The following is a 13344-nucleotide window of genomic DNA, read 5'->3' on the forward strand; positions in this document are numbered from 1 at the left end:
TGGTAGAACCACAGACTGGTTTGGGTTGTGAGGGACGACCTCAAAGCCAACCCTGTGCTGCAGGCAGGGCTGCCACCCACCAGCTCAGGCTGCCCAGGGCCACATCCAATCCTGATTTCCTCCATGGGTGGGGCACCCACAGCTTTCTCTGGGTGGCTGTGTCACTGCCTCACTGCCCTCTGAGTAAAGAATTCTTGTTTCTAATCTAAATTTCCTCTCTTTTACTTTAAAACCATTTTCCCTTGTCCTATTGCTATCAGTCTGTGTAAAATGTTGGTCTCCCTCTTGATTATAACCTTTAAGTGCTGGAAGGCTGCAATGACATCTTCCCCAGTCTTCTCTTCTACAAGCTGAACAAGCCCGATTTCTCCAAGCCTTCTTCCTAGGAGAGGTGCTCCAGCCCTGTGGGCACCTTTGTGGTCTCCTCTGGCCCACTTCTACAGCTCTGCATCTTGTGCTTCAAGCCCCAGACCTGGATGCAGTACTGCAGATGGGGCTCACGAGGGCAGAGCAGAGCGAGGCCGCCCCTCCCGTGATGCAGCCCAGGTTATAGTTGGCCTTCTGGGCTGCAAGCGCCCACTGCTGGCTCACATCGAGCTTTTCATTCACCAGGACCCTCAAGTCCTCTGCAGGGCTGCTCGCAGGGAGTTGTTCTCTGTCCGTGTCCATACCTGGGATTGCCCTGATCCACGTGCAATCCTTTGGGCTTGGCCTTGTCATGGAAGCAATTATTAGTTTTCCAACAGAGAATGAACATTTGGCAAAGGGTTTTTTTTTTACTCATGGCAACACGATTAAAGGCAGTATATGTGGGCCTGCCTGTCTGCTATAATGTACGAAAAGCTCAGCAAAAAGCATAATAGTGTTTCTTCTTTTCTCAGACATTATATGCGTGGCTCATTTGGGATTCAGTACTTTTCCTTAATCACACAGACATCCATATTTTCAGTCAACTTTATTGATAAAATAAGTTTACTGTACAGTACACAATTCTAGCCATAAATTCTTTTCAAGCTATCCGCATTACAAAAATAACAGGTATGCAATGAAAAATAGTCACTCCACACAACGTGAAGGCTCTTTAAAATCCTAAAGTGATTGGGTCAGGGGAATGGCAGGGGAGACGTATCAAACGTGAAGACTAGAAGTAGATAAATTAAGTCACATTTCTTAATTTACAAAAATAAACACTAATCAAGCATTATTTCATAATAGAGCAACCTGAAAGAACTGCCACAGACTAATGACCCTTCTCTGCTCTACACTCTGGAGACAGTATTAGAGACAAGCCCGAAGGTCAGCTGCAGGACTGTGTTCAGCACCAAGCAGCTACGGATGTCTCTGATACCAGTCAATAGCTGGAAAGACACTTGTGGATAAAACTGAAACCAGAACTTCTTCCCAGCTCGCAGTGACAAAACACACTGCATTAAAATAGATGTTGCTTCTGATAAGTCACCAGCTCATGAGCTACAGCTGAAATGCAAAAAACAATTAAACTATGCAAGCATTGGTAAAGTTTTGTAGATAAGAGCAGACGGGTGTACTTTGAGCCTGAGATAAAGGATTCTGAATAAAAAAGAAGCTCCTTCAAGTTTGGAAAGGGTTAAAACCTTCATGCATGTGAATGTCCTTAGTGTATTCTTAAACCTAGAAAAAAGCTACGATGCTCTGGTAGATGAAGCAGCTGTATCCCTAACTACAAAATACGCTGCAGAATGTTGGAGAGCTTCATTCCTGTCCTTCCTGAGCCATCGTTCCAGCTGCGTTTCTTGGCAGATGTATTAATCAGTAAAAACTCAGCATTTATTTTCTGCCACCACTCCACTTGCTTCTCGTAAAGCAGCATGTGACAGCATCAAAGCAAAAATGCTAAGCTCCCTGTCAGTCAGTCTGCCCATTGGGGACATAAAGCACTATGTTAGACCTCTTGTTGCACATACCTCAAGACTGTGGAGGTTTTACTGAGTCAATGCTGCTTTTACAACTGCCGCATGTGATAGGGCTTAATGCTCAATTCTGTTTGCACTGGTGCATCTGAAAATGAGACTTGTTTAAGTGATAACTGACTGTAGAGCACTTAACTCATTTTCCTAGGGAAGTCATTAAACAGCCCCGATACCAAAGCATATGTGCCATTTGGACATCTGCAGTCTTCTGTGACTGAAAGCTTTTGCTGTACTGCAAGTATGCGTTCCAAGTAGGAATACAGAAACACGCTGAACAAAATGCAGTAATGCACATCAGTCTTAGCAACAGCCTCAGTGCTTTGAACAAGTAGCAGAAGCAGCCTGACAAAAGCCAAATGTGAATTATTTCAGCACGCCTTCCACTGCAGATATGCCTTATAAAGCACCTCTGGTGTCCAGGCAGACAACGCAAGCCACTTCTTGTTCTACAGGTGCTAATTCCTTTTCATTTCTGCAGCTATTTCAGGAATAAAAGTGAGCAGCCTTTTTGTCAGTGTAACATATTGAAAGGTCCCAGTGAAAATATAAAAAGCTTCTTGACTATTTAGTACTTAAAGAGGGAAAATAATATCTGCAGGTGTGCAGGCTGCCAACTCAGAGTAGAGTAGAGCTCCTCCCACTAGAGTTTGAATGCTTTCAAATTACTGTTTCTCAGTTTGGGCAGCCAATCCCAAAGAAATATGTGAGACTACTCTACTACCTATAGAGAACCAAGCTTGGTTCTCTCTCATAAGGTAAATACAACAGCATTTGTATGTATTGTATTGCCTATATTTAAGCAACTGGCCTTACATTTTAAACAGGAGAGCCTGTGGCTGAGGGAAATCCTTCAGCTTTATGCTAGCTCTTTCCATCAAACAGGCTCAAAGCTTTCAAAAACCTCCCTAAAAGGAAAAATGAAATATGGCTCATGCACAAGCATAGTCAGCCCCTATCTTTTAGCCAGAGATCAGACTTTAAATCTTGCATTTGTTGTATAATAGGTGCATTGAGGTTTTTCTTACGAGCAATAACTTATATAAATTATGTGAAATTATGTATTTTATATGTAAAATGACTTCATATAAAAATAATTCCCAATTCCATAAGAGCATTCATATATTTCCTACTGAAGTCAGATCTATGGCAATTAATCTGTCACTATGGTATTTATGGAATACCAACTGGAATTTATTTCACACGGTATGAAAGCCACTAAACCAAAGTTGAAGATGCATAAGCCTGCTGGTGCCCTATTCAGTAACAAGTGCTTGACAAGTGACCCCTGATATTCCATTTGTAAAGTGTGCAATTAAAGCTTGTCCACTTCCACAGTCTTTAGCTCTTCCTCAGGCTCAAATCACTGCTTGTTACTAATCCTGAAAGGGATGTACTCTCTGATGCATCTTCTTTCTTAAGGTTCAGGAATGATTCTCTGGTTATCTGAAGAATTTCTCTCAAGCCTTTGTTTTCTTGCTGTAACCGGGGGAGAAAAAAGGCATTTAATAGATCTTCAGGAAGTTGAGACAACTACATTAAGGATCTCTCCTTCCCTTTACTACAAAATTAAGTGCAAAGGGTGTGCAACAAAATAGCAGGATGAGTGAATGACACAGTAACACAGGAGGGAGACGGTAACTCAGTAATTGTGATAAGGGCTGAGTTTCAGTAATACTAAAGCAGTGGGAACAATAGCACCAAAAGCATTTTTCACAAACTACTGGAAGTGCACAATGCAGCATCTGTTTTACATGTGAGACTACCACAGAGCTACAAACAGAAAGGATCTCTTTACTGAAGAGTTTACTGACTTTAAACATTACTTTTAGGGCCTGTAGCAACACTGGAAATAATTAAATACTGCACCTAGTTCCCCACTCATTAAAAACGTGTGACTTGGTTCCATAAGGTACTACAAGAAAGCAGTCAAACTGATAGCACACTGGAAAAACCTTTGGCAAAGGAAGTGATTTAATATTGAGGAAGATAGGAAAATCAAGCAGGTGACCAAAGCAAAGGTCTAAATCAGCATCTCAGTATTTGTGGCACTTTTAGTGAAGCTAATAAAATACAGAACATGGTTTGCTCCCAAGGAAAGATGGCACTGCAGCAAAGCATAATGTCAGGCATGGCTCCCTCAGAGGCTTGATGCAACATCAAGCTAATTCTCCTAAGTAACCTAATTACCTGAAACAGTTCAGTTTCATGAAGATAGCATGAAACAATCTTTTTGCTGGCCTAAAGTATTGGCAGTAGATGCATGGGAGGTTGGCTATTCCTAAGCCCCAAAGTACTGAGACACTGTACAAGAAAGACAGAACTACAGGGTCAGAACAAGATGATTTAGAGATGTGGAGCACATTTCAAAGCTTCTGTGAACACATCTGGGCAGTGGCGAGCTGCTCCCCCAAATTCCAAAAATAAATGACAGTTTCCCTGTTTTGAAGACTAGACCCTACCTGTATGTAATCATGACATTTTCTTGTCTGCCAACTCTAAGCATTTCATACTGGGAGAGTGGAGGAAGACAAATCCCTATCTGTGCCATCGCTGTTTTGATTCATACTTACTTCAAGCTGAATGATACGTTCCTGCTCTTTACAGCCATGCTTGTCATCAATTTCAATGGCTTTCCTCATTACTGCTGCCATTTCTGTAATTTGGTCCACGTGCACTTGTAGTTCCTAAGGTGTACAGATAAAATTATGTTTTTACTAACAAGCTTTCTTCATTATTAAAAAAAGCAAAGTATTAAATGTGCATTTTAACTGCTGCGTCATGTAATAAAAATGTGAACACAGACCTAAACACAGATGTGCTAACTCCATGGCATGATCAACCACTGCACTTCCGTTTATTTAAATGAATCTAGTTTGTCACATGGTTCCCTTTCAAGAATTTGATAGAGGAAAATATGCCTAAATGACTATGGCTTTGACAGCTTCCATGTCTCCCAGATGGCAGTGAGACAGCCACACACTTGCTCTGCCAAGAACTTCCTGTTCTGCAGGAGCTGACATGTGTCCTACCGGACGTACAGAAAACCCAACTTCATCTGTTTGAAAGCTAATCCTAAGTCTGGAGTCTGGTACAACCACAGCTAGCCCGTGGGTGGGCATTTCTCTCTTAAAAAGAGGAGGCAAAGCAGTTGTCCTTACTATGTCTTAAATTGGGAAACTCAGATCTTTCCTTAGCCCTTTTTGCAGTACTTCCGCTCAAACCCACTCCCACTTCCAGCTTATCTGAGACCTGGACTGCAGAGGTCCTTGTCCTAGCTAAACTCTAAGAAACATCCTCCTGTCCTGCCTGACCTCCCTGTGTCTGCTAATTAATGCCAATAGGGTACTTTCCTATTATAAATAATTACTGCATCTCAGTGAAAAATTCATGAAGGAGAAAAAAAAAAGTGCAGTAGCTTTCTTTGCTTATCTTGTTCCACTGCCAGGAGAAGGATGATAGGAGACATTAACACAGGCATAGCAGCGTTCATAAGGAAGCCAGATTTTAAATAATCTTCCTTGTTTGCAAAGAAGTGATATCTTGCTTGGACCTTGTCGGCTTGGGTGACCATTTATTTTCTCACAGGCCAGCATACTAGCAGGAAGAGCATATAGGGCCTCTGCTTATTTCTCCTGAAAACGTAGATGAAGAGCCTATGCATTTGGCATTCACTGCTGTTCAGTTAAGCCAAATATTTTCATGCTATTCACGGAAGCTTTTATTTTTTCCACAGTCTTTCATAGGTTCATTAGGTTGGAAAGGACCTACAAGGTCATCTAGTCCAACCATCCTCCTATCACCATTCCTACCCACTGAACTACTAAATCAAATCCCTTAGCACCTCATCTAAACGCTTCTTTCAATGTGTTTCTTATTCCAAATCTACTAACAGGCCAGCCTATCCATGCCTGGTCTGACCTTTGGACAAAATTCACAACAGTTATTAAATAATACTAGAAAAAGAACAGTAGGACCAAAGTCTGCTACATTTACTTCAGAACATGACAGATTAAAGTTAAATGCCATCTTTAAATTATGAGGTTATATATTATGAAATTATGACTGGAAGTCCATGCATCTAGCAGATGATTATCTTACCCTTGAACTCTCAGGAACAATTAAACTATCATTAAAAAAAAATTCCTTTGCTTGGAATCACAGTCTGCCCAACAACATACTTCATTAAAAATGAACGTCAGCCCTTCCCATCCTTCTCTGCTGTTTCAATTGCTAAAGCTGTGGTTTAGCTGTTTACTCATTAAGTGTCCATTTGCAGCAAGGGAGTGAGGGAAGGGGGTGGGGTGGGGAGGGGAGAAAGAACTCGCTGTAAATCTTTATACTCCTCAATTTCCAAGTGAGAGTGAGTGCATAGAGCATTTTTCTTCATTGAAGGACATTTTTCAAGACATCTTTAAAGGAAAAATTTGGCTTGAAAGGAGGCTGTGATCAGTGGTAAAAGAATGATCCAGCAAGGATGCATCCTGAAAAGGACTGGGAAGGAATTAGTGGCTTTTACATACACAGCTGTCCCCATTTGGCTAGCAATCAATATGATCTGGAGCCTGTTACAAGGTCACTAACAGGAGATCAAACAGCACGCTTAGGCTCATTGCTAGTGATTCTCATGCACACACGAATGCTAAAAAGAAACGGCTTTTCTGTTAAAGGCAGGTGCATGTTGATCTGCAGAAATTAATGAGTCAAATAATATTTTGTAAATAGCCACTGAAGTTGACAGCAGCCACTTGAGAAAACAGTGACTACTGGTAATGCTGAGATTAACTCCTTAGGTATTATGGAATTTTTTGTTAACGTGTTAAGAAGTATTTAAAGACTGCTTCAAGACTGTTCAGTCTTTCTGGAGGTTCTTTTGGAGGGATAAACAATGAAATTCCAGAAATCATGAGTCAGGAAAGTGCAATAAATCCTCTTTGTATTTGTGAGGTTCAATTCGATAAAAATGCTGAAGCCTAAAATCTCCTGCTTAAATAATACTATTTTCCATTATTATTGTTATCCCAAGTTTTTAATCCATAAAGGTGTTTCTGAATGAAATTTTGAAGTCCATTTCAGGACCAATATTTTACTTTCATGTCTTGGTACCAAAGGAATAACTTGGGATACCAAAGGTACCATATATGTAAGAGATAATGCTCAATTCTAGCACCCATACTAAATAAAATGTTTTGGTAAATGTTTCCCTTACTCCAGATTAACTAAGTATTTGTTGGGGTCACAAGCATAAGTTAAAGACAGCAACGTGAGGCATTTAGACTGAGACTTTACCTGGGACTACAATAGAGCAGTTGCCTTTAAGACCTAAGCAAAGCAGAAGTAAATTAGGTAGATACAGTAATGAAATGCTACTTGCTAAAGCTTAAATAAATCAGCAGCTGGTTAAGGTTGACTGACTAGATGGATCAAGTTTCCTGTTTGTGTTTCATTATAACTTAGTTAATATAACAATATAAGAACTGAGACACCGTAAGTTTTGTGTTAACCCATTACAAACTAACTTATGTCTTAGAAAAAAACAACAGAAAAAAAAACCCTTGAAGCTAATAACCTGAAGTTATTACCTTGGAATGTTGCTCTTTTAATTTCATTATTATACTTGGGTCATCCTTTTTGCTTGCCATAAGCAACCTAAACATCTGTTCTCTGTACTTGCTCATTATGAGTTCCAAAGCAGACTGATGTTCTTCAAGAGACGTGCGTAGTTCTACCAACAAAATTTTATATTCAGTTAAACTTTATCAGAGAAGAACTGAAACACAATGCAAAAAATACTTCAGCCTGAGAAAACTGAAATAAACTCTTAAGGAAGCATGCCTCCTCCTTCCACCATAAAATCTCAGTCCTGTCTGCAAATTCTTCAACAGTGACTGCCCAAGAATCTCCTTGTTCAGTCAAAAACGGAGACTGCTGTTAATATGACTTCAGTCCCTTTAGCTGACTTAAGCCATCCTGAGCAAAGCTGAATCTAGACACTGAAAGCAGCACTGTACATAAGCTGGAAAGAAGTTTACAAAGATCTTTTTTAATCTACAGTTCGTTGAAATAAAAGTTTAAAAATGCCAATGTTCAAAATATACCAAGTCTTTTTCAAATCAAAAAGTCTAAGCAGTTTGGGACCATATCAGTTAAAAGTTTTCCAGAGCAGAGCTTCCTATGAAGCAAACTCAAAGGAAAAAAATTAAATGGTTATTTGAGGCCAATTTTGGGACTTTTATTTTTGCGCTTCACAAAAGGACAAATTATTTCTGAGCTGAGACAAGATTCATACAAATCAAAATCACTGACACCACTGCAGAACATAAATGTTAGAAGGATTACAGAATTCCAGGAGGAACTGTATGTTTCTAGTGTAGGGAATTTCAGAAGGAGTTAAACTACTATACTTATACCTCAACTCTTCCTGACTGTTCCCACATTAGTTATTTTCAGAGAATGGGAAGACATATCTTCATATAGATACTTACACTGTAGAAGCAATATTTGTATCTCCTCACAGCAAACATGAAATATGGGTGGAAACAGCTGTTCTATACGGCTCTTTTTGTTAATTATGGTTCTGGTGCTGAGACATTTAGGCTTTGCATTAGATTATATTGTGATCAGTTAAACTGACTAAAAAAAACTAAGGTTTTGCTTAGAAGAAAACTTCTATAAAAGTTTTTCTGGAACTTGATCGGGGAGAAAAGTATCACTGATTAGAGTGATGCAGGCTAGAACCTGAACAGGATGGAATATTAATCTTACCTTTATTCTCCTGCTGTAATTCCCTGATCTGTCTGTTTTCTTGTTGGATACCCATCACTAACGTAGACCGAGGACGATGTCTTGCTACTTCATTGAGCTCCTGAATTTCTTCTTGGTACTAGTTATTAAAAGACAAAAACGAAGAAAAAAACAAACCCAAACCCACCATATTTCAGTAACCAATGGCAAACATTACTCAGCAAGTCACTAAGAATAAGTTCTAATGTGAAAGTCTGTAACCAGCAAGATAAATGTTTTGTTTTAATTAATCACATAAACAAAAACACATCTGGAGGTGTTGTCAACTTACTGCCCTATAGAGACTCATTTTAAACCAAGTTTGATATCTCAGGTCTCTGTAGTGGGCTTCAGCTGGTGCAGGTCAAATTCACCATCAGATTATTACAGCTGACAAACACGTGGTAAAGCATAGCCATGAGGTACTAACACCTCCACAGTTTCCTGATCCCTTAAACCATGTGTATAAGTACAAATCACATGGACCTAAATGCATGAATCCTGACTCTCAACAAGTTGGTAAATGTAATCCCCTTTGATATAAGGTTATGAAGCCTCTGCATGACTAGTGTTACAGAGATGAAGCATACAGCATCATAGAATATTTACAATAGCTTGGGTTGTAAGGGGCTTTAAAGATCATCTAGTACAAACCTCAATACGCAGGATTTTGTTACTTTACAGGCTCATTAACATGTATTAAAACAGAAATGACAGGATGAACTTCCAAGTGGAAAGACAGTAGACACCTTTATGTTTTGCAGAAGTTCTCTAGTGAAAGTCACACTCAACCTAATGATATGCCTTGGACAGCTTAACATCAGAATGGAAATAATAGCGAATAAGCCTAAAAGGCTACCTGGAAAGAAAAGGAGACAGTGAAAAGATAAAGTATTCTAAACAGAAGAAACTACGACAGGGCCTCTGTATGATTAAATCTGCACGCTCAAAATGTAAAAGAAGCAGTATTGTACAGAAGAGCAAAACACAAGGCACCACGCAACGGTGGGACACTAACCCCATTTTTACCTGTGCTCAATAACATAAACACCAACTTACACTGTTTAAGTTAGAATAGCAGGCAAAAGGTCCTCACAGGATGAAACTAAATTATAAACAACCTAATTTTAGATGACAGTCACACCCACAATAACAATACTTTGTATGGCATTAAGGGATTAACCAAATAACATACCCATTCTACATTGCATAATGGACCTCAGAAATGATAGTAAATGATGTGTTTCTGAGCTGTACTCCTAATGGAGTAAACAAAGTCGAAAAACAAACCTGCTTCATTGCTTCAACCCGTTTATTAAGAGCTGTAGTCTGTTCAATAAGAGCTTCCGCCGCGTTGTCATGTTCCCGTAGCCGTTCCACCAATGCTTTAGCATCTGCTAAGGCTTTCTCAATTGTGCAACTCATTTCTAAAGATAAGAAATGTATTATTTTCACACCAGCGCCCATTTGCTATAGAGAGAAACACTATCTCTGTAACATATACATACATATATTGTGTATAGAAAAAAGGCACACATATATATCTAAGTATGAAGCAGCTGACTACAACATTCTCCTCTTCCCCAATCAATGAGAGCTGACATTTTAGACCCACGCTGTTTTCTAGGAGTAGAAAAAATTCATATACCTTAAAAATACTGCAAGTCTGGCTTTCCATTTCCAGCTTTTTAATGGCTGTTGAGATCATGTATTACAGCAAGGGAATGAAAGTAAACTGCGTTGGGAGGAGAGTATTTGATGTTCTCCTGATATTTGAGAGGCATAAATTCAAGACAAAAGAGAATGCCAAAAGGACTACAGATGGCTTGAGGATTTTGATTAATTAAATCAGTAGAGAGAGAACTAAAACTGACAGCATAGAAGAAAATTACTTAGGGAAAACTCAGAAAGCCAAAGGCCCATGTTATCTTCACATCTAAAAACGAACACATGCATCACTGCCTGAAATGAAATTGTATAATGTGCTGTTTCCAACAGGATCAAGCAAGACAGCCATTTAGCTAAGACAAAGAACTGACTGCATAGTTAAAATACCAGCCTTCTAATTGCAGTAGCTGTAAGCAGAAGTTACCTAAACTTGCAAAAGGTTTGTACATGCTAGCATTTCCGATGTACTTGCATTTTCTTTTTTTCCCCTCTAAAACTTATTCTCAATTGATTAAAGTGACTGAGATTCTTCTAGTTTCTCATTTTTGTTTTCTTTTAAGAAGTCCTGCATGCTCTGTATTGAAAAGGAAGACTACTTCAATAGCTTGAAAGTTCTTCAGCAATAAAATAGCAACAATAATGGCTTATTAACACGTAAGATTTGATACTTGTTTCAGGAAACTTTCTAAAGGTATGCAAAAATCCATTTCTCTGCTGGGGCATTTCCTAAAGGAGAGGTTTTTATAAATCTACAAGGTCAGTGAGCCACTGAGCAACAGGAAACAATTTACCACAAGTTGATTTTCTAGCTTTCTTAGGCACCTTTACAAATCACTCTCTGGACCAGTAAGCCAAGCTGAATGACATCCTCACATTATCCCCAGCTGACCTTTTCCCACTGTCCGAGTAAGTAGTAGACAAAAAGATATTTCAAACACAGAGATTTCACCATTCTCCACAAAGACTTACAAAGACAACAAGAGCATCCCACCACAGAGCATTAAGCTGGAGGAAAGCGAGCAAGACAGTTTGCAACGTTCTCTCCAGGGAGTCAGTGTGAGTGTGCGTTACCACAAACAGTTCACTTAGACACTGTGGTTTAGAAGTTTGAGCTCTTTTTAATATTTCATAGAAAGGAATTGAAGAATATCCCAAGTAGGAAGGGAACCATAAGCACCACCAAGTCTGGCTCCTGGCTCTGCACTGGAACGCTCAAAAATCAGACCATATGTCTGAGGGCGTTGTCTAGATGCTGCTTGAACTCTGGATAGCATTTCAGGTGATGACAACATACTGCATTGTTTTCAAGGATCTGCTTTTCTTGCGCCTTACTCCTCCTTCCACTTCTGGTCTCACATTCTCACAGATCTGCAAAATGGTTACAGACACCAACTCCCATGACAGTCAACTGAACTGCTACAGAAAGTGATTTAATTAGTTCACTGTTTCAGGAGAAATTGAAGGGCAGACATTAACTCAATTCCTAGGCCACGAATTCTTCAGCCACTGCAAAACAAGCCTCTCAGGCCTCCCCATGAGCACAAAATACATTTTGCATTCAGACTACAATGCAGTTAACGCCTCTGCTAATTTGTATCAACACCACATTTTAACAGCACACCTTCTGTGCACTGTCATTTTGACTACAAGAAACAAAAAGTGACTCCTTCCTAGCACAGCACTAGACTTGCTTTTTCACAGTGACTGAGCCGGGGCAGCCATGCGTGCAACTTGTGCAGGCAGAAGGCAGCCCCAAATCAGGCAGCAGCCCCCCATGCACAGCTCCAGCAGGCCTGAAGCCACAGCCTGTTTTCATGCTCACATCCTGCACAATCCTCCAGGAGGAGGACTGGGAGGACTGCTGTTCACATCATCATAACCAAAGCCCCACATCGTGCCTAGGATTTCTTCTTGCAAGACGTTACCTTTACCCTTGGCATTTATAAGACTTTCTATTTGCTCAGCTGGCAGCCTGTTAGAAACAAAACTGTTGCCTTACCACGAAACGGATCTAAACACGTGAGCTGACCTGAGCACTCAGAAGGAAAAAACGACCGGTAAGATTCAAACCAACTCATACCGCACGCTAACTTGCGAGCAGAGGGACCATGCCAGCAAACCTCAGCGCCTGTGCCCTCTGCTCCTGCCCAGCTCCAAGCACGGCTGTCAGCCTGCAGCTAGCTGATGGAGCCCAACAGGTAGCAGCAGGAGCAGCAACTCCAGCAACGCTGCTGCCCCACGCTCATTTCCTGCCGCCTGCTGCTGTTGACTAATTGCTTTCATTACCTAATTCGGCTGCACTTTACCAAACGAAAAACAAAGGCTCCTCCAGCACCGCAGCCTCAGTACTGAAAACCGCCTTCTACCATAACTTAATTCTTCTTTATCTCTCTAACGCTGCGCAGCTCCACAAAGGTTTATAGGAGCTCCACAAAGCGCGCTGCCTGGCTTTCCCACAGCCCGACCGTGCCCCAGATGGGCCTATCGCGACAACGACCACCTATCGCGACACGGAGGACAGCTTGGGGCTGACAGCAGCCCCCGAGCGGCCCGCTTCCACCAGCCTCCGCTCCACCTACAGCCTCCCACGCCGGCTGCCCACCATCGCGACGCCTGTAGCCCCCAGCTCCCTCGTTCCCTTACTCACTCATGGCCGGCGGCTCCGGCAGCGCCCGGCGCCGGCTGAGGCCCGGTTGCCCGCCCCGCTGTCAAATGGCGGCGGGGGCGGAGCGTGGGCGGCCGCGCCTCAAGCCTTCAATTCTCGCGAGGCCTCGCTTTCTCGTCTGCTCTTTCTCGTGCCTCTCTATTGGCGCCGCGCGAGCTGGAAGTCTCGTGGGATCTCGCGTAGCCGCGGAGGGCGGCCCGCGGTGGGGCGGGCGGCCGGGCGATGGGGGCTGCGTGACCCCGGCGCGCCGCCGGGGCCCTGCTGGCTAGCGGGGCCGGCGGG

At 41.5% G+C, this 13344-nt stretch overlaps 1 protein-coding gene across 2 annotated transcripts; it reads right to left on the minus strand.

The window, feature by feature from the left end:
• Window positions 1-3118: 3118 nt before the first annotated feature.
• Window positions 3119-13127, minus strand: FGFR1OP2 (FGFR1 oncogene partner 2). 2 transcript variants are annotated; one of them, XM_065742484.1, is made up of 6 exons: window positions 13045-13127; window positions 10020-10156; window positions 8712-8829; window positions 7529-7671; window positions 4520-4633; window positions 3119-3425 (listed from the first exon to the last, which is right to left on the minus strand). In XM_065742484.1, the coding sequence occupies exons 1-6, from the start codon at window positions 13046-13048 to the stop codon at window positions 3288-3290; spliced, it is 654 nt and encodes a 217-aa protein (XP_065598556.1). In that variant the 5' UTR covers window positions 13049-13127; the 3' UTR covers window positions 3119-3287. The 2 variants fall into 2 exon arrangements, with proteins under 2 accessions (XP_065598556.1, XP_065598555.1); XM_065742483.1 differs by lacking the exon at window positions 13045-13127 and adding an exon at window positions 10822-11145.
• Window positions 13128-13344: the final 217 nt, after the last annotated feature.

Source organism: Cyrtonyx montezumae, unplaced genomic scaffold (assembly GCF_038088225.1).
Source record: "Cyrtonyx montezumae isolate F1298 unplaced genomic scaffold, pur_monq_1.0 scaffold_3, whole genome shotgun sequence".
NCBI classification, from domain to species: domain Eukaryota; kingdom Metazoa; phylum Chordata; class Aves; order Galliformes; family Odontophoridae; genus Cyrtonyx; species Cyrtonyx montezumae.

Bases quoted from the DNA above. Each gene is read 5' to 3' on its own strand.
- FGFR1OP2 (XM_065742483.1), bottom strand. From the start codon at position 10,846: ATGTACAAACCTTTTGCAAGTTTAG. The intron at 7,672-8,711 runs GTAAGATTAATA...TTTTGTTGGTAG, and splicing joins ATTACAGCAGGAGAATAAAG to AACTACGCACGTCTCTTGAA. The intron at 3,426-4,519 runs GTAAGTATGAAT...CCCCGGTTACAG, and splicing joins AACGTATCATTCAGCTTGAA to CAAGAAAACAAAGGCTTGAG.